Raw genomic sequence first — 23,315 nt, forward strand, 5'->3', positions numbered from 1 at the left:
CAATTTGACTTTTGTGATTGTGTTCTTCTTCATCCTATGAAAGCATTTCAAATGTGCACATGTTTTGATGCTATAAACTGGCAATAAGTTCATTTGTCTAGTTTTTCAATAATTATAAAGCTTAAGGTGGAATTAATAAAATTAATGTATGAAATGAGGATATACCCCACGGAATAGAGGTTAAAATAAACAAAATGCTCCTTTTTTTTGGATGATGAATCCTCCTTGGTATACTCATGCAGAGTGCTTGCTGCAATTTGTCCTGATAAGATGCAAGGAATGCTTGAAATTCTTGGAGGCTTATAAAGAATCTCTTTAGCGTCAAATGTTGCAAATATCCTCAGGTTGTTTTCCTCATAGCATTAACATGATGGCGACAGCTTTAATCTATTTTTCCTCTTCCTCCTTAATCTGTCTCCAGGTTTTGTCATAGTTAACCACATTATCTTTCTCCAGCATCTACCCTCAGCCATCCTTATCTATCCATTCTTATCCATCCAGTCATTACCAGAAAATTACCTCTTGTTGGCCACAAAGGATCTCTCATTGCCCCTCTCCTTTTTCCTTATTGCTGTGCTGCCTTTCAGTCATGTGATCCATAAAATACAGTGTCATTTGCCATATGTATACTAACAGCCCTCAGTTCGACCTGCCATTAATTCTCCAAAGTCTGTTAAGTTGTAAGCCTGCTTAACCTCTAATATTGGATGGACAGTTATCTTTTCCATATAAAAATTGGGAAGATAAATGCTGTTGTCTTTGATCCACATCTTAAGTCCTATCTGTCACCATTGATTCCACTCCCTGGTAACTGCTTGAAACTGAACCTGACTGCTACCAACCTTAATTCTAATTTGATTCTGATATAAGCTTTGGAATACACATTTGTATCATTATTATGACTGTCCACAATGTTACACCACTCAATCCTTGCCTGAGCAGGTAAAGTAGAATCAGTACGAAGAGAAACAGAGTTAACTTTTCAGGTCAAAGACCCTTTCCTGGAACCTCTCCTGGTTCTGACAAAGGCTGTTCAGCCTGAAATATTAATTCTATTTCTCTTTCTACAAAAGCCACCTGACCTGCTGTGTTTCCATTGTTTTCTGTTTTTAGTTCTGATTCCAGTATCTTCAGTTTTTGATTGCCATCCTTTCCTCAGTTCCTCTGCTGCTGAACAAGGGTAGCAATTTTAAGACCCTTTTTTTATATATCCTTCAGCTCACTACTTTATTCATTCACTTACAAGATGTAGATGCTCACCAGCAAGGTTGGCATTAACTGTCCTTCCATAATTGCCCCCTGAATGACATGCTGAGATATTACAGAAGGCACTACAATGGTGGGCTTGAAAATAAAAAAAAAACTGCAGATGCTGGAAATCTGAAATAAAAATAGATATTGCTGGCAACTGTCTTTTTTTTTAACCCCTTTTTTTCCTTTCTCTCCTTACCTTTGACCCATCCCCGGTGGATCTGCTCTCCTCTCCTTCCCTGCACCTGCCTATCACTATCTCTTACTGCATCTACCAATCACCACCTTGTGCCCACTCCGCCTCCCCTCTTTTGTCCACCTACCACTGCTCTGCTTTTCCCTCCCATATATTGGGCTTCCCCTTTTCCTATCTTCAGTCCTGAAGAAGGGTCCTGACCCGAAACGTTGACCGCCTGCTTTTCTCCACAGATGCTGCTTGGCCTGTTGAGTTCTTCCAGCATCATAGTGCTTTTCATTCAAGGTAGAAATAAACTCATGATAATGGAAGTAGTGGCAGTATATTTTTAAGATAAGCCTTTATGTAATCCAAGTTGACTTTATGAATGGAAAATTGCATTGGACAAGTTCATTGGAGTTTGAAGCTGTAACTATAAAGGATTAAGGCAAACCTGTAGATGTGGAGTATTTGAATTTTCAAAAAGCATTTGCTAAGCTGCTACGTGAAATGTTACTATTACAGAACTCATGGAATTGGGGGTGATGCATGCGCCTGGACAGAGAAGAAAGCAGCGTCAAAATAAATGCATCATTTTCAGGTTGATAAATTAGTGATGTGCACAAGGATCAATATTAGAGCCTCAACTATTTATAATTTACATGATTGACTTTAGTGAAGGGATCAATTGTATTGTATCAAAAGATGGGTGAGAACATGAGGATGCAAAGATACATTGGTATGTTAAGCAAGTGAGTAAAATGTGCAGAAATGTAACCTTTCGTAGGAACAACAGAAAAACAAAATATTGTTTACATGGAAACAGACTGCAGAATGCTGTTGTAGAGGGAGATTTGGATGTCCTTGAATGTGAAACAAAGTTAGCAGCAGGTAATTAGGAAAGTGTGTGGAATATTGACCTTTATTGCAAGGACAATTGAGTATAAAAGTGGGAAGTCTTGCTATAACTGTAAAGTTGTTAGTGAGACTACAGCTGCATTCTCAATTGGAGTTTCAGAATCTCTATTTTTAAGGAGGGATATTATTTGTTTCCTCTGCAGGCAGTTCAGAGAATATTGATTTGTGGGATAGAGCAGTTGACATTGGAAGACTGGCTGTCACTTATTTTCAGACAATAGTCGGAGGTCAAGTGCTATGGAATTGGGCAGAAAAGTGGAGTAGAAGTCAAGAAAAGATTAGTCATTATCTTACTGGATGGTAGTTCAGGTTCAGGGCCCTATGGCTTCTTCTTTTATTTTTTTATGTTCTGAGCGTGCACAGCTAAGTATTAGAATAGCATTCATATGCTATCATATCTCCATGATTCTGCTTGTCATAATTGAGAAATTCACATCATCAATTCTCAAACATATTTACAGAAAGATGTTTGGAGGATCATGAACTTGTATTGCACGTACAATCCACATGGACAATGGGAAATGAAAGCAAATTTTATTCAGAAAAACTATGCCAAATATGAATTTTTTAAGCATCCAGTGGTAAGTACCTATTCAGGTTTTCACCATTATTTAAGATGGCTTAATTGTCTTTGAATAATACATATTAGTTCATGTTTATATTAAATAAAACCTTATGCTATAATGTCTTTACTATTTGAGAAGATAGCTAATATTTAAAATTTGAATATGAGCATGTTTGAATCTACAGCATATAGCTGACAAAATCATTGTCTTTTTAAAAAAATTCTATTTTCATATTTTCAGAAATTGTAAAGATTTGATTTTTGAAATTTTCAAATGTGAAATACCTATTTGATCATTCCTGTCATTACATTGCAGTTAGGCCAAGGAGGAGGACAGTGGATGATGTTGAGTAGCTGGAATAAAGTAGTTTTGTGACAGGTTATTTAAGGTCAGAAAATCATGTAGTGAATGAATAGGTTGCTGAAGTTGTGATAATTCTGGTCCAGTGTAAGATATGGCCTGAGACAGATGAAGCTAATAATAAACAGACAGTTTCTGGCAGGGGCCATAAATGATTGTGTGGAAGGAAACTTCAGCTCCTGGACATGATCGTGGGAGACTTAGGACGTACTTGGCTATGTGGCCAAAGAAGAGCAGAGATGTGGCCAAGGCTTCTGAAATAATGATCTTGAATTGAAGTTCATGTCCATTGCAGTTGTTGGTGAGTGCATATTGAAGTGTGACTGGGTTTAAGAAGAAAATAAATAGAAAAAAAAGGCAGAAGTTGTCCTTGTACTTGTAGAGAGAGGTTTTGGCAAAAGAATGTAGGAAATGGTCTTGCAAGGTCAGTGAATGTGGCAAAACGTCTTTTGCATTGTAATCAATCAAAGCTTTATCAAAAGAAAATCAAAAGATCTGCAGATGCTGGAATTCTGAAATAAAATGCTCAAAGCATTCACAGTCTGCAGTTCTACTTCATTCTCTGCTGCAGCATCCAACATTTTCCTTACTTTCAGACTTCAAAGATTGCAAACTTCCACAGGTTCCACAACCCCTCCTGACCTTTCTTTCCCTAGGTTATCTCTGATCCCATCTCTCTTCCCAGTTCCAACTCCTACCATCCCTTCTGATCTTCCCCTCTTTGCTCATGAATCCTCAGCAGAGGCTTCATATTCATCCCCTATGCCCCCATGTTAAAGAATTTTAATTCCAACATGATGTTGAACTCTTCTTCCACCACCTCCATGCTCATCTCTTTGGCCAAGAGTCTTTACCCCCACACAGTGGACTCCTTTACCCATCTCTAGAATTCCAAGGGCACCTCTGGTCTATTATCTTCTTTAGATCTACTGATTGCGCACTGTCAGTAGGGCATTGACCACCTTAATATTTCATCACCCCTTACTCACTCTAACCATCTCCCTTCTGAACCCTCTTTCCCAGATTTGATGAAGGGACTGGGATCTGAATCATTAACTCAATTTCTCTTTCAACAGATGCCACCTGACCTGCAGTGTTTTCAGCATTTTCTGTTTTTAATTTATCCCATGGATGCAAGGCTGTGAAGATAAAGCCATACTTAAAGCAGTGAACATGACGGGAGTGACTAATGATATCACGGATAAAAGAGTTTAAGTAGGTGACAGTAGTATGAGTATTGGGCAGATGAAGGCTGAAAGCTAGTTATTTGGAAATGCAAAAGTGGACTTTAAGTGACTAGGGAGAGTTTTACTGGGAAGGTCAAAGAAAGGAGGGCTTAGGAGGAGGATGTGAAGGACACAAAGCAATAACCAGTGATAACCTTTTCTGCAACTGATACAATGAGAATAAAGATATCATATGAAATCGCATTATAGAGGGCATGTGCATGAATATTGTCAGAGTGTAAGGCTTTGAACGTGGGGCATTGAATTCATGAGAGGACACAAGCTTGGTTGATATCACAGAGGATGAGTCACTTTTTGGAGGTCACAAAAGGAACCCAGGTGAGAAACCTGGTGTGGGACTTGGGTGGGTTGTACAGATTAAAAATGTTAATGGAAAGTTGATAGTGTTGGAACAGGGCAAGCTGCCCAAAATGCAATAAGATGCCAGGGGGGTAAAGGGAAAAGACCAAGATGGTGATGAGGCAACAGTGATTTTAAGCAGTCTGTAGATCCAGTTGGTGAGATTTTTGTAAACCTCATTCCACTCCACAGTTTAAAAAAAATTGGCTTAGTGCCAGGAGTTGACAACATGCTTTCAATTGGGAGAATAGCAGAATCTTGATGTAATGTTTTAGGGTTTATTCTAAGTATCGATATTAAACATAAAATGAGGATCTTGTTTTCCAATACAGCATGGAGAATGAAAAGGCCTTATCATTATAGGAAGTAAGCACCTTGTTTCCCTTCCTCCCACTCACCCAGGACAAGGTGACGTGCTCATGTGCCAGTGACAAAATAAGGGATATTGACAAAAATACAGTTGCTGGCCATAAATTGCTTTGGGGAAAGGATAATGGTGAACCTCTGGCCTTTTCACCATTGACTTATAAAATGGCGTAGGATTTAGTGTCATGTTTCTTGACAGAGATGAGCCATTATTCTTGCATCAATAATGTGTGGACATTTTATAGATGGGTTTGATTTATTCAGTCTGTGTGGCTTATTTTCCTTCCTGTTGTAGATTTTCGGGAATGCTTCAAAAGCTGCTTATATTTCAGAGTTATCATACAAGTGCTGCCCAGTTTAAAAAAATCTATTGATATGGGGTTTTGTTGCTCGTATTCAAGTCCAGGAGTTTTCTGTAAGATGTGGAGTTTTCTATAAGATCTAGCCAAGGGGTCAAATACCTTTGACATTTGGTAAATACATTCCAACAGCACAAGCTGCCAAATGGCCATAATGTGCCACTTGTAGGTCACTAAGTCTCATGGAAGGGCCACAGCAGCAATGCCACTGGTGTGTTGGGAGCCACACAGTTGCAAAGATTTAGTGAACCTAGCAAAGACTGCCAAGGGGCAGGACAGAATCAACACTATTTGGTCCAATATATCTCGGAGAATGTCAAAACTTATTTAGACAAAAGTTGACTCTGAGCCAAAGAAGATGGTAGTAGTTGGGGTGATGAGAAACTTGAGGTTTTTTTTAGTCAGGTCTTGGGAGCAAGGAGTTCAGAGGAAATTTCCAGAGCTTTTAGCCCAGACTGAAACCATGGCCACCAGTTGTGATGCAAAGGCAGTGGTGCTACAAAAAAGACTAACATTGGATGATGAGTGATTGGGGGGTGGCATACAATGGGTCAGGGAGAAAATGGTATGGTAATTTTTCTTAAGATGTCTGATGTTCTTCATGATTTGGTGTATGTAAAATGCACTTCCTTAAGTATTATTAGTTTCCAATATTCAATCTGACTCATTGATACAGTTTTCATATAAGAACATAAGATGGTAATATCACAGATGATCTGATTGTAGCCAAAAATCCGTTGTCTTGAACATTCTTAATGACTCAGCATTCGCATTTCTCCAAGGTAGAACATTCTGAAGGTTCACAATGCTCTGGGAGAAGTTGTTCTTCCTAATTTCAGTTTTAAGTGGCTGACCTTTTTTGCTGATACCATGCATCTGAGTTATAGATTCTGCTATTAAGAGCACAAGAAAATAGCAGGTGTAGGCCACTAGGCCCCTCAAGCCTGCCCCACCTTTAAGTATGATCATGGCCGGTCCATGCTGACCTTCTGTGCAAGTTCCCTATAACCCACAATTCCTCGATCTATCAATTATTTATCCATCTTCACCTTAAATATATCTAATGATCTGGCCTCCACTATCCTTGCCTTTATAGGACGGGGCATTGAGTACAGGAGTTGGGAGGTCACGTTATAGCTGTACAAGACATTGGTGAGACCACACCTGGAATATTGTGTGTGATTCTGGTTGCCATACTATAAGAAGGATGTGATTAAGCTGGAGAGGATGCAGAGAAGTTTTACAAGGATGTTACTGGGACTGGAGGGCTTTAATTATAAGGAGGGACTGGATAGGCTGGGACTGTTTTCCCTGGAATGAAGGAGGCTCAGGGTTGACCTCGTAGAGGTTTATAAAATTGTTAGGGGCATAGATAAGGTGGATAGTTACAGTCTTCTTTCCAGGGTAGGGGAGTCTAAAACTAGAGGGCATAGGTTTAAGGTGAGAGGGAAAAGATTTAAAGGGTTGTGAGGGGCAAGTTTTTCCACACAAAGAGTGGCGGGTATTTGGAATGAACTACCAGGGGAAGAGGTGGAGGTGGGTATGATTACAGAGTTTAAAAGATATTTGGACAGGTACCTGGATAGATAAGGTTTAAAAGCATATGGGCCAAATGCAGGCAAATGAGATTAGCTCAGATTTGAGAAGCAGGGTGGTGAATACAGGACTTGAAGGTGTTATATTTGAATGCACGCAGTATACAAAATAAGGTAGATGAGCTCATAGCGCAGGTAGAAGTTGGCAGGTATGACGTTGTGAGCGTCAGAGTTGTGGTTGAAAGAAGATCACAGCTGGGCAGAGGGTGTGGGGTGGCTCTGCTGGTAAAAAATGAAATCAGCGAGAAGTGACATAGGATCAGAAGATGTAGAATCATTGTGGGTAAAGTTAAGAAACTGGATGGGTAAAAAGACCCTGATGGTAATTATATACAGGCCTCTGAATAGTAGCCAGGATGTGGGGTACAAATTACAACAGGAAATAGAAAAGGCATGTAAAAAGGGCAATGTTAAGGTGGTCATGGGGGATTTCAATATGCAGGTAGTTTGGGAAAATCAGGTTGGTACTGGATCCAAGAGAAGGAATTTGTAAAATGCCTACGAGATGGCTTTTAGAGCAGCTTGTGGTTGAGCCCACTAGGGAAATGGCAATTCTGGATTTGGTGCTGTGCAATGAACCAGTTTTGATTAGGGAGCTTAAGGTAATGGAACCCTCAGGAGACAGTGATCATTAATATGATAGAATTCACCCTGCTATTTGAGAGGGAGAAGCTAAAATCAGATGTATCAGTATTACAGTTGAGTAAAGGCAACTGCAGAGGCATGAGAGAGGAGCAGGCCAAAGTTGATTGGAAGGGGACCCCAGCAGGGATGATGGTAGAGCAGCAATGGCAGGAGTTTCTGGGAGTAATTTGGAAGATAGCAATGGCAGGAGTTTCTGGGAGTAATTTGGAAGATGCAGGATCAGTTCATCCCAAAGAAGAAGCAGCATTCTAGAGGGAGGATGAAGCAATTGTGGCTGACAGAAGTCAAAAACAGCATTAAAGCAAAAGAGAGGGCATACAATATTGCAAAAATTAGTGGGAAGCAGGAGGATTGGGAAGCTTTTAGAAACCAACAGAAGGCAACTAAAAAGCTATAAGGGGAGAAAAGATGAAATAGGAAGGAAAGCTAGCCGATAATATAAAAGAGGATGCCAAAAGTTTTTTCAAATATATAAAGAGTAAAAGAGAGGCAAGAGTGGACATCAGACCACTGGAAAATGACACTGGAGAGGTAGTGATGGGGAACAAAGAAATAGTGGACGAATTGAATGTATTTGGCATCGGTCTTCACTGTGGAAGACACCAGCAACATGCCAAAATTCGAGGGAGTCGGGGGGCAGAAGTGAGTGTAGTTGCTATTATTAAGGAGTAGGTGCTTGGAAAACTGAAAGGTTTGAAGGTAGATAAGTCACCTGGACCAGATGGACTATGCCTCGGGGTTCTGAAAGAGGTAGCTGAAGAGATTTTGGTGGCATTATTAGTGATCTTTCAAGAATCATTGGAGTCAGGAATGGTTCTGGATGACTGGAAAATCACAAATGTCACTCCACTCTTTAAGAAGGAAGGGAGGCAAAAGTCAGGAAATTATAGGCCAGTTAAATTGACTTCAGTGGTTGGTAAGATGTTAGAGTTCACTATTAAAGATGAGGTTTTGGGGTACTTAAGAAGTACATGATAAAGTAGGCCAAAGTCAACATGGTTTCCTTAAGGGGAGGTCTTGCCTTACAAATCTGTTGGAATGCTTTGAGGAAGTAGCAAGCCAGATAGACAAAGAGTTGGGGATGTTGTTTACTTGGATTTTCAGAAGGCCCTTGATAAGGTGCCGCACATGAGGCTGCTAAACAAGGTAGGAGCCCATGGTATTACAGGAAAGGTACTAGCATGGATAGAAGATTGACTGACTGGCAGAAGGCAAAGAGTGGAAATAAAGGGGGCCTTTTCTGGTTGGCTGCCGGTATATAGTGGTGTTCCGCAGGGTCGGTGTTGGGTCCGCTGCTTTTCACATTATATGTTAATGATCCGGATGATGGAATTGTTGGCTTTGTGACCAGGTTTGTAGATGATACAAAGATAGGTGGGAGGGGCAGGTAGTGTTGAGGAAGCAGGGAGTCTGCAGAAGGACTTGGACAGGTTGGGAGAATGGGCAAGGAAGTGGCAGATGGAATACAGTGTAGGGAAGTGTAAGGTCATGCACTTTGGTAGAAGGAATAAAGGTGTAGACTATTTTCTAAATGGGGAGCGAATTCAGAAATTGAAGGTGCAAAGGGACTTGGGAGTCCTAGTGCAGGATTCCCTGAAGGTTAACTTGCAGGTTGTGTCAGTAGTAAAGAAGACAAATGCAATGTTAGCATTTATTTCGAGAAGACTAGAATATAAAAGCAATGATGTAATGCTGAGGCTTTATAAGGCATTGGTCAGACCACATTTGGAGTATTGTGAGCAGTTTTGGGCCCCATACCTAAGGAAGGATATGCTGGCATTGGAGAGAGTCCAGAGGAGGTTTACAAGAATGGTCCCGTGAATGAAAGGGTTAACAAATGAAGAGCATTTGATGGCTCTGGGCCTTTACTCACTTGAGTTTAGAAGGAAGAGGGGGGAATCTCATTGAAACCTACTGAATATTGAAAGGCCTGGATGGAGTGGACATGGAGAGGATGTTTCCAATAATGGGAGAATCTAGGACCAGAGGGCACAGCTTCCAAATAGAAGGGCATCCCTTTAGAACTGAGATGAGGTGGAATTTCTTTAGCCAGAGGGTGGTGAATCTGTGGAATTCATTGCCGCAGATGGCTGTGGAGGCCAAGTCATTGGGTATATTTAAAGCGAGATTGAATGGCGGAGCAGACTTGATGGGCCAAATGGCCTAATTCTGCTCTTATGTTTTATGGTCTCAGGAAGGTGCCTTGGTCGGCATAGATGAGTTTGGCTGAAGAGCCTGTTCCATGCTATATAAATCTTTCACCCTATGACCCTTTGAAGCAGAGAATTGCAGAGATTCACTTCCCTTCGAAAGAAGAAATTTCTCTATAGGGTCACCCCTCAGCCTCCTTCATTCCAGGGAAAACAGTTCCAGCATGTCCTTGGACTCAAGCCCTCCACTCCAGGCAACTGTCCTGTGCATCTTTTCTACACCCTCAAGTTTAATCACATCCTTCCTATCGTGTGGCAACCAGAAGCACACAATCCTCCAGCTGCAGCCTAACCAACAATTTGTACAACTGTGACATGCCGTCTCAACTCCTATACTCAAATGCCTTGGCTGACAAAGGCAAGCATACCACATGTCTTCTTCACCACACTGTCTACCTGTGTCACCACTTTCAGGGAACTATGTATTGTAACCCAAAGTCTTTCAGTTCAACACTCCCTAGGACCCTGCCATTCACTTGTGTGTCCTGGTCTGGTTTAACTTCTCAAAATGTATCACTTTGCACTTGTCTGAGTTAAATTTCATCAGCCATTCCTTCACCCACTTCCCCAGTTGATCTAGATCCTGTTGTAACCTTGGACAACCTTCACTGTCCACTATACCGCCAATTTTGTTGTCACATGCAAACTTACTAATTGTGCTACCTACATTTTCTTTGGAATCATTGACTTACATGATGAACGATAAAGGACCCAACACCGATCCTCTGGCACACCACTGGTTACAGGTCTCAAATCTGAAAAGCAACCCTCCACAACTACCCACTGGCATCCAAGCCAATTTTGTATCCAATTTGCTGTCTTACCCTGGATCCCATGTATTCCAAGCAACCTCTTCCCTTGCTTCCCACAATGTCCTAGGATACACCTGGTCAGGCCCTAGGGACTTATCCACGTTTATGCACTTTAAAACTGCCAACATCTTCTTCATAATGTTGATATGCCTCAGGAAGTCTACATTTACCTTGATTACTTTCTGGCTAACTTAGTAATTTTAAAATGGCAGCCAGATATTTCTGAACACCAGCATCAATCTTGCACCATTTTAATAATTTATTTTTCTGTTGTTCCTACCTTTCATTTGTCATTATTCTCCCACTGCCATCTTTTAATCCCATTCATTTAATCTGTCTGCACCCTTTTGCAGACTTTTTGTTTCTTCTTCTCAACTTACTTTCCCACTTATCTTCACATCAGCAAACTTGAATACAGGTGATTTCCCCCCCCCCCCCCCCACCCCCCCATGTTTACGGCCATTTGGATAATGGAAATTCGCCCTTATAGAATTCACAAATCACTATCCAAAAATTTGAGATATGGAATAAAATTCGCTCTCATGGAATTCGTACGAAAAGGTAAATTCATATGAAAAAGGGTAAATAAATACAATTTTTTTTCAACCCGCATTTCTTGACATGGCAGATGATGCAGCTTCTTGTTATGGAAAATCAGGATATGGACTGTTTTCTAGGAATGCAACCCCCTGTAACACAGGGTTTGCCTGTATGTAAAACTCAGGTCCTTCGTATGTCATTAATGCACAATCTGATAACTAAGGCCCGTCACTGGTTACAGTTTGCCAACTTGAATGAGCCCTTAGTACATGTGAGGGCTTTCATGTGGTGCCTCAGTAAATGCCCTTTGGTTCTTCCTATGCCTACTCTGCTGGTTACATCCTCACAATTTATTGAACAAAGTTTCCCTTTTATTGTCATGTTGACTCTGTCTAATTATTTTCTTAATAACAGGTACCAGCATTTTCCTGATGACTGATGATAGGCTTGTAGTTCCCTACTTTCTCTTTCCCTTTCTTAAACAGAGGTGTTATATTTGCTGCATTAGAGGTGCTTTATTAATTCCAATCTGCTGGAACTTTTCCAGAATCCAGGAATTTTGAAAGATGACAACCAATGCAGACATTTTCTCTTAGAGCAGGGAAGACTCAGAGGAAAGTAGTGTTTAAAATCATGAATCATTTGTTTATAGGAAAACAATTTCTGGTGTCTGAAGGATCCCTAACTAGAGAGCACAGATTGAAAGTAATAGGTAATGTGAGGGGAAAAAAATACTATCGTTATTTAGAATTGAGAATGCACACCTGATGCAGTGTTAGATATGGATGCAATGGAGCCTTAAAAAGGGAATTGAATAAAAACTTGAATGATTGCAGGGTGAAAGAATGCGATTGAGATTAATTAAAGCTCTCCAAGAACAGCATTTGGCCAATGGACCACATGACCTCTTTATGCTACTCTAATCCTCAATTCTATTCAAAGTCATTTTTCTTCAACTGAATGTATGATGGAAAGGCTCTTTGATAGTACTACCCATCATACTTTACAACACATTGATGATGAAGAGTTAAATGGTAGATCGGGTTTGTCCTTCAGGATGTACATTGGTGAGTTGTACTGGAAATGCAGTATGGAAGTTAGTATGGAAGTCGGTGATGCTATATCCAGTGCACAGTCATTTCTTGGAATCATGAGGAGTGAACTGAAATACTGCAAGCTAGTTTCTGTGATGCTGACTGCAGGATGAAGTCAAGATGGCTCATTCATTATCACTTCCAGCTGAACATGGTCAAGTTTCCATCAACGCTTTTGTACTTGTCTGCTGCCCTCTGCTGTTTTTGAGGGTGGGCTTCTGATCAATTGTTTAATTGTCCACTACCCTTCATGACTATAACAGGATTGCAGAGCCTTGATTTGTTGTCAAGAGCAAACTGCTTTTGCTACTTAATTGTCAAATAATTCTTTATTTTAGCTTCACCAGATTGGCTTTTCATTTTTAGCTATGTCTGATCTTGCTCTTTGCATGTTGTTTTCATCCTTCCCACATTGAATCAAGTTTGATCATGTGATTGATATGTTATTAAATCACTGGGAATACGATGGTACTGCTCCTGAAGATACTCAGTGCCTCATGATGTGCAGTCCTGCTAATCCAGTATAGTTAGTATTGTAGCAGTACCATACAACATGAAGAGGAGTCTTCACTGTCTCATCATCTCTGAGAGATCTGTGCTGCTACCTGTGCTTTTGCTTGACAAGTCTGTTAGGCAGCTCTCCTAAATTAGGCTCAGGTCCCCAGTTGTTTATGAGAAGGAATCTGTTGACAGGGTTGGCACATCCAAACCAGTTTTATTTTTGCTGCATTTTGATTTGGTGTAATAGAACAGCTTGCTAGGCTATTTCAGAGGGCATTTCAGAGTTGATCATCTGTTCTGGGTCTGGAGTCAGATGCCAGTCATTCTAGATTTGGTGGTAATTATTTTCCCTGCCAAAGAACAAGGGGGTTTCTCCAGTTTTGTGGTCATGATTACTAATCATTAGTTAAGTCTTTTTCTATTTTTAGTTTAATTGTAAGTTCCCAGGTTGCCTTGCATCTCCAGATTCTTTTTCAGGATCTCTGGATTACTAACATAATCAGTCTGCTAACAATTTCATTTTCAGAATTGTTCATGTTGTTAATTTATGTCTCATGAGATTTTCATTTTGCTACTTATATGTAAAGTTCTTTTCTGTAGTTATCTTCACAAAATGCTGTGTATTGAAACTGAATGCATTATTGTGTAAAAGCTTGGGCACTGAGTTCCAACCATGTTCCAGCACCCCACGATGGAAACCAGTTGTAATTAGCAATGCTTACCTGCAAGAGCTCAAAATGCAAAAGTTGGAAATCTGAATTTAAAAAAACAGAAATGCTGGCAATTCAATAGGTCAGCAATGTCTGTGGGGAGAGAGAAACAGAGTTAATGTTAATCAGAGTTTAACTCTGTCTTTCCAAAGATGCAGCCTGATGGCTGAGTGCTTCCAGCACTTGCTGTTTTAATAGCTGATGCAGCAAAACTCCAATGATATGGCAGATTTTCCTGACTATTGGATAGTACTCCTATTAATACCCAAATACACTTTTTAAATTCACATTTTGTTTTTAGCTGTTATAAAGTTGTATAATAAATTTCCCAGAAAGTTTAAAAGTTGAAGGGAGCATGAGAAACCACTTGCCAAGGCATCAGAATTTCCAACCAATCAGAAAGTGGATTGTCGTGGTTTATTGTATTTGTCCCTTGTTAATTTGTTCTGCTGGGATAATAAAGTAGGAATCCTGAGCATGCTTAAGAAGTTCAAGCCTTAGATTTGTGGCTTGCTAGTTGGATCTGGACTGAAACATGAAACTGGATTATTGTAAAAACCTGTCTAGTCTTTACAGGGAAAATAAGTTTAATAACCAAATCTCTACTGACTTTAAAATGTTTAGTTTATGGTATATTTGTGAGAAGTTCCCAGGGCACATGTAGAGTGTTTAATGAAATATGTATATGGGCCAGTCTTTGAATAGTATTATTTGTTTGGACAGAGCTTCTTTCCGGAGCAGATGGTGTCCTGTTGCCAGGAATTAAATGGAAGTAATCCACATTCACAGCTCATGCAGGTAGGCTGGTTATGTTTTTGGAAATGTTGCACAAAGTTTTTTTGTGAATATGGAAGTCTTTTTTCATTGGTAACCGCAAGCAGAATTTTGGAGAAAATCATATTTTTGGAAGGTAAGTATTGCAGTTTAAGGTTCTTAAAAATTTAGATGGATCAGAAGTTTTTGTAGAAATGTTAGTTTTCAAGGTGATGAGGACTTGTAGGCAAGTATGGCAGCATTGTTTTGTTTGAAAGAATTGGAATATTCCATAGTTTTTTTTCTAAATGAATGTCAACCAACCTTGTATATTTAAAAAAAGAGGTTACAGGTAGAGTGACAAAAATATCTTGTGCATGTATATTGAAGTCTGTGAGATATGATAATATTAATAGGATTTGTGTACTGAGCCTTTTTGAGACTTCTTGTTTTTTATCCTGTTTCCTTGCTCTTTAATTTTTGCTTCCCATGTATCTGTAAATATAGAATAATAGATATTTACAACCCTAAATGGAAATTGGATCTATGTTGAAAAGGAGAGATTTCAAGCTTATTAGGAAAGAAGGATAGAACAAAAGCACAACTCCAAGTATGTTGTGAATTTCAGAAATAATTATGCTGAACAACTACTTGTATTTCTATTGTCACTTCAGCATATATTCAAAAACAAACAGGGTGCTTCATTGGGAATTAATCAACCAAAAATGTTACTTTTAAGTTTCTGGGAGATGATCAAAATTGTGACCAAGGAGTCAGGATTTTTGAAGATATTCATAAAACATGCTGAGAAGCATAGGGATTTAGGGAAAAAATTCCAGCAAGTGTGGTACAGTTGTTTGGAGGTTTGCATGGAGGGTGAAAAGACAAAATTTCACAAAGGCACAGTAAGAAAAATAGTGTCTGGTGGCAAGCAGGCTGAAAAATTTTGTGCTATTGTGGGACAAGGCCAGATGCAATTCAGACATAATGATCATAAATGCAGACACCAGTGGACCAAGATCAATGTCGATATACAAGGGCCAAACTAATAGATCAGTGGTCCGTGAAATGTACCTGTCTGGTTTGCCAGACAACCTGGAGCTAGTTCCTGATTGGAAAGGCACTATACCGTGCATGGTGGTCTTACATTTGATAGCAAACCTGGCTCCCCAGAAATGCTTTAACAGCCACACATACCACATTCCATGCTTTATATTATCCAAAACTGTTAGTATTTGTAATGTTTATGATTGCCAAAATTATTGAGCACTTTAAAGACATTGAAACAGAATTAAAGCCCAATTACATGAAAAAGCAAAGAGGGAAAAACAGTTAAATACATTTAAGAGCATGACAAACAGGAGCAGGAATAGGCCAGTAGATTTCTTGAGCCTGTTCCACCTTCTAATAAGATCATGGCGGAACCTATCTTGGCCTTAACACCATTTTCCTGTTCTCTCGCCATGCCCTTTGACTCGGCTCTAGTTTAAATGCCTGACAAGAGTCTAACTTCAATATATACAATTCTCTTACCAGAGTGCTCTCGGGTTGAGAATTCCAAAGATTCTGGTCGTCCAAGAAGGAATTCACATCTCCACCTTGAATGGGCAACTCTTTATTTTGAAACTCTGCCCCCCTAATTCTGCCTAACCCCACTGGAGGAAATGCTCTCCCAGCATCCACCCTGTTAATCCCTTCGGAATCTTGTTTTTCAATGAGATCATAGCTCATCCTTCTCAACTCCAGTAAGTACAGGGCCAACCTGGAATCAATCAAGTGACCAAAATTATTAACTTCGCAAAGCATTTAAATATATTTAACTTGATTAATTCAAAAATTGTAGGAATAAATGTGGGATATGCCACAGGCAGCAGCATTTTGCATGAACTGAAACTTAGAAGATGGAAAATGCAAAGCTAATCAAGGGAATTTGGAATAGATCTAGAGATGACAGTAGCACGAATAATGGTTTCAAAAGCAGAAGAACGGCAGAGGTCCTGCAAGAAGTCCAGGTATGACCTACGGAAGCCCATCATGAGAGCGAAAAGGCAATTCCGTGTGAAGTTAGAGTCACAATAAGATGCACAACAGCTGTGGCAGGGTTTGCCTGCCATTATTTCCTATAAGGCGAAACCTAACAGTATAAATGGCAGTGATGCTTCACTCCCCAGTGAGCTCAACACCTCTTTGAAAGGGAGAACAACACTACACCTGTGTGAATCCCCATGGCATCTGGTGACCCTGTGATGTCTGTCTTGGTGGCCGACGTCAGAACATCCTTCAAGAGGGTGAACCCTCACAAGGCGTCAGGTTCCGATGGTGTACCTGGCAAGGTACGGAAAACCTGTGCTGACCAACTGGCTGGAGTGTTCAAGGACATCTTCAACCTCTCACTGCTGCAGTCAGAGGTTCACACCTGCTTCAAAAGGGCATCAGTCAAGAAGAGCAGGATGAACTGCCTCAATGACTATCACCCAGTAGCACTCACATCTACTGTAATGAGGTGCTTTGAGAGGTTGGTCATGGCTAGAATTAATTCCTGCCTGAGCAAGGACCTGGACCCACTGCAATTTGCCTACTGCCACAACAGGTCTACAGTGGATGCAATCACACTGGCTCTCCACTCTGCTTTGAAGCACCTAGACAACAGCAAAACATACGGCAGGCCACTGTTTATCGATTACAGCTCAGAGTTCAACACCACCATCCCCTTAGTACTAATGAACAAGCTTCAAACCCTGGGCCTCTGTACCTCCCTCTGCAAATGGATCCTCGATTTCTTATTTGGAGACCACAGTCAGTGTGGAACAGTAGTAACATCTCCTCCTCACTGACATTCAACACAGGTGCACCTCACGGATGTGTGCTTAGCCCACTGCTCTACTCTTTCTACACTCGTGACTGTGTAGTTAGGCACAGCTCGAAAGCCATCTATAAATTCGCCAATGACACCTCTGTTGTTGGGCAGAATCTCAGATGGCGACAAGGAGGCGTACAGGAGTGAGATAGATTGGCTGCTTGAGCGTGTCACAACAACAACCTTGCACTCAACGTCAGCAAGACCAAGGAATTGATTGTGGACTTCAGAAAGGGGAAGTCGGGAGAACACACACAAGTTCTCAGTGAGGGGTCAGCGGTGGAAAGGGTGAGTAATTTCAAGTTCCTGGGCATCAACATCTCAGAGGATCTACCTTGGGCCCAACACATTGATGCAATCATGAAAAAGGCATGCCAGCAGCTCTACTTCATTAGGAGTTTGAGGAGATTTGGTATGTCACTAAAGACTCTTACAAATTTCTGCAGATATACAGTGGAGCACATTCTGACTGGTTGCATCACCACCTATGGAGGCTCTAATGCACAGGATCGAAAGAAGCTGCAGAGGGTTGTAGATTCAACCAGCTCCATCACAACCCTCCCCACCATCAAGGACATCTTCAAGAGGTGGTGCCTCAAAGTGGCATCCATCATTAAAGACTCTCACCATCCAGGGCATGCCCTCTTTGTGTTACTACTATCGAGGAGGAGGTACAAAAGCCTGAAGACCCACACTCAATGGTACAGAAACAACTTTTTCCCCTCTGCCAACAGATTTCTGAACAGTCCGTGAACCCATGAACACTACCTTGTTATTTTTGTTTGCACTATTTATTTATTTTGTAATTTATAGAAATTTTGTCTTTGCACTCTACTGTTGCCGCAAAGCAACAAATTTCATGACATACTTCAGTGATGATAATTCTGATTCTGGGGTTCTGAGGTTTAATATGTCAGCAGGATAATAAAGCAATGGAACTGATGCAGTGGGTAGTCTGCAGCTCTCTTAAATCGTGCATATCTCCATCCACTCTTGCTCTCCACAAAGATTTATACAGCCACTTTAGAATGGAAATGTTTTTAGATTTAGTTTTCAAAATATATCGCTGGTGTTAATCTTGTTACAGAACTTCTTGAACTCCAGCAGTTGCCCAGAAATTCAAGGATCCTTGCATGTGAAAGAATTGGGGAAAAAGTCTTGGAAGAAACTGTGTGTTTTTTTACGAAGGTCAGGTCTTTACTTCTCCTCAAAAGGAGCTTCAAAGGTAAGATACTGTTTAGGGTTTTCCTACTGAGGCCCTTGAAGGCTTGTATTATAGGATATCACCTAGTTTGAAGTGAATAGCACAATCAAGAAGCTAATACCAAAGCAATGGGCGAAATGTGATTCTGTAATTCTGTAATTCTGATGAGACAATATGGAGACAGCTGTACGATAATGCAAATTCTTCATTATAAAACTTGTAGATTGTAGGAGCAAGGAAAAACTGCACAGTTTAAAGATGCATAACATGAACACATTTAACGTTTATTTGATCACAGCATCCCTTTCCTAAAGGCTAGAGATTATATGATTATTCAATGAGTTATATTGCCTGATTGTACATGCCAATAAGATTAGAATTTCATGCATATATCCTCAATATATTTGTGTTTCCTCAAAGTCAATTTCTTCCTAAATGCCAATCATGGAGCATTTTAGGGAAAAATTGTTTGAGAGTATAGAACCCAGTAGAATGGTTGTGTAATTAAAATGGCGGATGAGCAAAAAATTGAAGTGTTCATATAACTAAGCAATATTTTAGAAATAGTGGGACAAGGTTCTGGTGACAAGAATTGTGAAAATTTTGAAACTAAGTCTTTGTCAGAACCAGTGCAGTTAGCCAAGTGCTTGCATGGTGGGTGAATAAGAATTGAAACAAGTCAAAGTAAGGAAGATAGACATTCCAATGAACACTGGAGGAGACTGGAATATCCAGTTGTGTTGAAGGTTGTGCTTAGGTTGCGAAGGGCACAGAAGCATTGTTTATCACGTTTCCAGTTACTTTGGACTAAGACAAGGGCAGTTTCAATACTGTTGCATGGCTGGAATCGGGTTAGGAGATTCATTTATTGAATTATGAGAAATAATTTGTAGCCAGCAACAAATTCAGGACTTTTGATTAGGAAAGCAAAGTAGATAGAGAATGGTAATTTGCAAGTGTGAAGGGTAGTGTATTTTTTACAAAGGTGGATGATGACAGATTTGAAAGAGTGGAGAACAACATTCAAGAAGGAACTGTTTTCTTGTCAATAGTATCAGTTAACAGGAGGAAGTTGGGTGGTCAAGAGATAAGTAGGAAGAGGATCTTTTGAGCAAGGCAGGATAGAAATAGAATCTAGAAAAATAACAATTTTAGGATTCAGGCATGTGGGAACTAAGAGGAAACGAGCAAGAAAGAAACGATGAGCAATTTCAAAGTTTTTGTGTATACTAGGTTTCACATGAAGTGATTCATTGTTGTGCCTGAAGTTTCAGTTCTCTTATGTTGCAATGGCAATCAAAAATACTCAGTTGAAAAATGGTTTTGATAGAAATGATTTTGCAAATGAAATTAAATTTAGTTCTGAAAAAATATTTAGCCTGACATGCAAGTTCCATGTTGGGTAACAATTCTGTAAATATTAGTTCTTTGTCTAGTGAGTCTAATAATTTAAACACAATTTAATACACCCATTCTACAGTTTAAAAGTTGTTTGCTGTTGGCATTGCCATTTCATTGGCTGTTGAATCTTCTAGTCTGAAACATCATATTTTTTCTGCATAATTATGTGAACTTTAAAAGTTTTGTCCAAACAACTTTTTCAAGAATAAAATTAAGTTTCTGGCAGCTGTTTCACAAATACTAAATATTTTCATGTTGTCATTTGCACAGGAACCAAGACATCTGCAGCTGTTAGCTGACATTGAAGATAATAATGTATTTTCATTAATAGCTGGAAAGAAAACATACAGTGCACCAACTGACTATGGTTTCTGTATAAAGGTATTTTTTTTTTCTAATGAGGTTATTTCTGCATATACTTCAGTTTGCTTCATTTCATAGAAACCTATCATTGTATTAACATTTATTTTTTCCTCCAAGCAGAATGAGTACATTTTGAGTACACATTCACTTAATTGTTCATATCACAAAGTATTCTAGAAGTACTTTTTGATCAGCTTTAGTGAAATAAAGCTATGTAGAAAATAACAAATGGCACAATGTACGTGCATGTATTCAGTTACTGGCAGTCTTTTGTCATTATTGTGGGCTTATGCTCCATGCTTTACCTCTAAGCAGTCTGACGTGACAATGTTACAGACCACAGCCAACTTTTGGTTAAGGTACTATCAGTTCCAGTCATTGGGGTGAACAGTAAAAAATCATTCAGCTGTATTTAAGAACTTGGAGTCATATGAAAGCAATACAAGGTATACTTAGCCAATGCTAAAGCTGCTAATGAAAATCAAAATAACTGCAGGCAATCTGAAATAAAAATGGAAAATGCTGGAAACACTCAGCAGTTAGTACACTCTGTTAAACAGCTAAGGCCTATTTCACTTTTTTAAGTGTCTCTCAATTTCATACCCCTCAAAGAAATCAACCCCAGCCCAGTCTATTTCTCCAGTCCTGGTAACATCCTCATAAATTTCCTCTGCATCCTTCCTATTGCTTCCAGCATGTTCAGGACTTTGGTACTGAATTGGCACCAGCCCACCCAACACCCTTTTAATTAGTTGTTTCATGATGGGAAACAGTATTATAATAAATTCATTAAACTTGATAATTTTCCTTACCTTGCTGGGCAAAATATTCTCCTGAAGTTGGTTGTGGCATAGTCACCTCCTGAAAAACACACTCCAGGAAGTTCTCAGTTCCCATATACTATGCTGTGTTGCCAAATGCTCTTTTCACTTCTGAGCTGGCACTCTTCGATATGTAGTTATCCAAAACTCTGAAAGGGCCCTCATTACCTATGTTTTTTTATGAGGTTACCTTAATTTAAAGCACTTAGGATCTGTTGTTCCAAATACAGTCTCCAGATCCAGATTTTCATTGGCTATCTGTAGTAAGCCATTCCATTCATCAATGCTTCAAGCTGTATGCTGCCGTGTGTGCATTTTCTTTCAGAAAAGGTAAATGATTAGTCTTGTCTTCAATGAACTAAAATGAAATCTTCAGTATTCTTAAAAAAAAGTCATGCTATTGCTTCTCGTTTAATGTAGCCCATGAAAATGAGAAATGAAACAAAAGACCTTCGGTTGTTTTGTGCAGAAGATGAACAGACTAGGACATGTTGGATGACAGCTTTTCGACTCTTTAAGGTATTCCTTTGTTTCTCTCACTTTTTAATGATACCACCAAATCCTTTTACTTATTTTTAACTTATTTTCTTCTAAATTCGGAGCTCACTTTCTGCTTTGCTTGTCATTAACTTGGTGCAAGCTTAATGTAATTTACTGGATCAATTGGTTCTGACTTGCTTGTAATTTTGAGTCTTAATTGTAGATATTGTAATAACAATCCTTGATTAGGAAATACATGTATAGTTACTGTGATATCGTAAAAGTAATTTTTTACATGAATTTGGTTTAAAGAATGCAATGAGCAATTTTTTTCCCTTATTTTTCTTCTGTAGTATGGAATTCTTTTGTACCAGAACTTCCGGATACCTCAACAGAGGAAAACATTGCTATCTCACTTTTCCACACCAGCGGTATGATATTTGACATTTTGTCAAATTTGACATGATATGACATTTTTGGTGGGGGGGAGGAGTTTAAATTCTTATTTTTCCTCTCTTGAATTTTTACTATTTGTTTCCCATCAATATGGTAAGTTTTTTAAGAAATATTCCAGTATTGTGAGAGAAACTTGCTTTCAAAGTGTTATTTATACACTCATTAATTTTCAGAGAAGCATATCGGAAAATTCTTTGGTAGCTATGGACTTCTCTGGTCAGACAGGTCGTGTTATTGAAGATCCTGCAGAGGCCCAAAGTGCAGCTGTCGAAGAAGGTCAAACATGGAGGGTAAAGGAATTCCCACTTTTTTTTATTCCTTTGAAATTTATTGAGAGGTTCGAAAAAGACTGGATGTTTGAAATAATAGCCCAGTGTTGTTTTTGTTGCACTTCCTTTATTAAAAGCTTGGTTGCCTGGTACTTGTAATTCAATACACTCTTGCAAATGGTATTTCAGAGGGAATAGAACAGCGTGCTCTCGCGCTCGCTCGCTCTCGCGCTCTCTCTCTCTCTCTCTCTCTCTCTCTCTCTCTCTCTCTCTCTCTCTCTCTCTCTCTCTCTCTCTCTCTCTCTCTCTCTCTCTCTCTCTCTCTCTCTCTCTCTCTATATATATATATATATATATATATATATATATATATATATATATATATATAATGAATTGGCATATTTGATTAATCTAGTATGTGCCAGATAAGAGCTTTTACTGTAATTTGACACAATATGCATACAGTTTTTCCAAAAATATTGGTCTTGAACTTTAAAGTCCATGGCCTAGAAATATCCCAGCACAACATTTTGTGTGCTACAAGGGTGAATTTTAATCAAAACCTGATCAGTTTCCACATCCTAACATTTTCAGCAATCTTGTGTGAAACAAGAAAGCTGGACAAAATCTACAGCATTGTGTGCCAAATAATTCAAATTAATTCTTTCTGGCAAACATGGGTTGACATCTATAGTATCTCCAACCAGTTCTTCAGCTTGTATGTTATTATATTATAGTGATCAGCATTTCCACCAGATTTGTAATTATCTTTCCATAAGATATGATAAGATGCCACACCAATGGTTATTGCAGAAAATATAAACTCATGGTTCAGGAGGTAATATACTGGCATGGATAGAAAATTGGCAGGCTAACAGGAAACAGCACAAATAAATTATTTCTGGTTGGAAAAGTGTAACAAGTGGTATGCCACAAGATTGATGCCAGGAATCAACCTGATACAATTTACATAAATGACTTGGATGAATTGACTGAAGGCATTGTTGCTAAAATTCCTGATAA

The 23,315-nt window shown here is 39.3% G+C and overlaps 1 protein-coding gene across 1 annotated transcript in view; it reads left to right on the forward strand.

Moving 5' to 3' along the window:
* Nucleotides 1-23,315, forward strand: part of grb10b (growth factor receptor-bound protein 10b) — a 135,425-nt gene that overhangs the window by 99,446 nt on the left and 12,664 nt on the right. Inside the window, 8 exon segments of the mRNA XM_052016263.1 lie at nt 2,806-2,878; nt 2,880-2,925; nt 14,412-14,486; nt 18,386-18,523; nt 20,174-20,284; nt 21,508-21,606; nt 21,921-21,998; nt 22,197-22,313. Coding sequence (XP_051872223.1) covers nt 2,806-2,878; nt 2,880-2,925; nt 14,412-14,486; nt 18,386-18,523; nt 20,174-20,284; nt 21,508-21,606; nt 21,921-21,998; nt 22,197-22,313 — 737 coding nt within the window.

The sequence above is a fragment of the Pristis pectinata genome, chromosome 5 (genome assembly GCF_009764475.1).
Source record: "Pristis pectinata isolate sPriPec2 chromosome 5, sPriPec2.1.pri, whole genome shotgun sequence".
NCBI lineage: Eukaryota > Metazoa > Chordata > Chondrichthyes > Rhinopristiformes > Pristidae > Pristis > Pristis pectinata.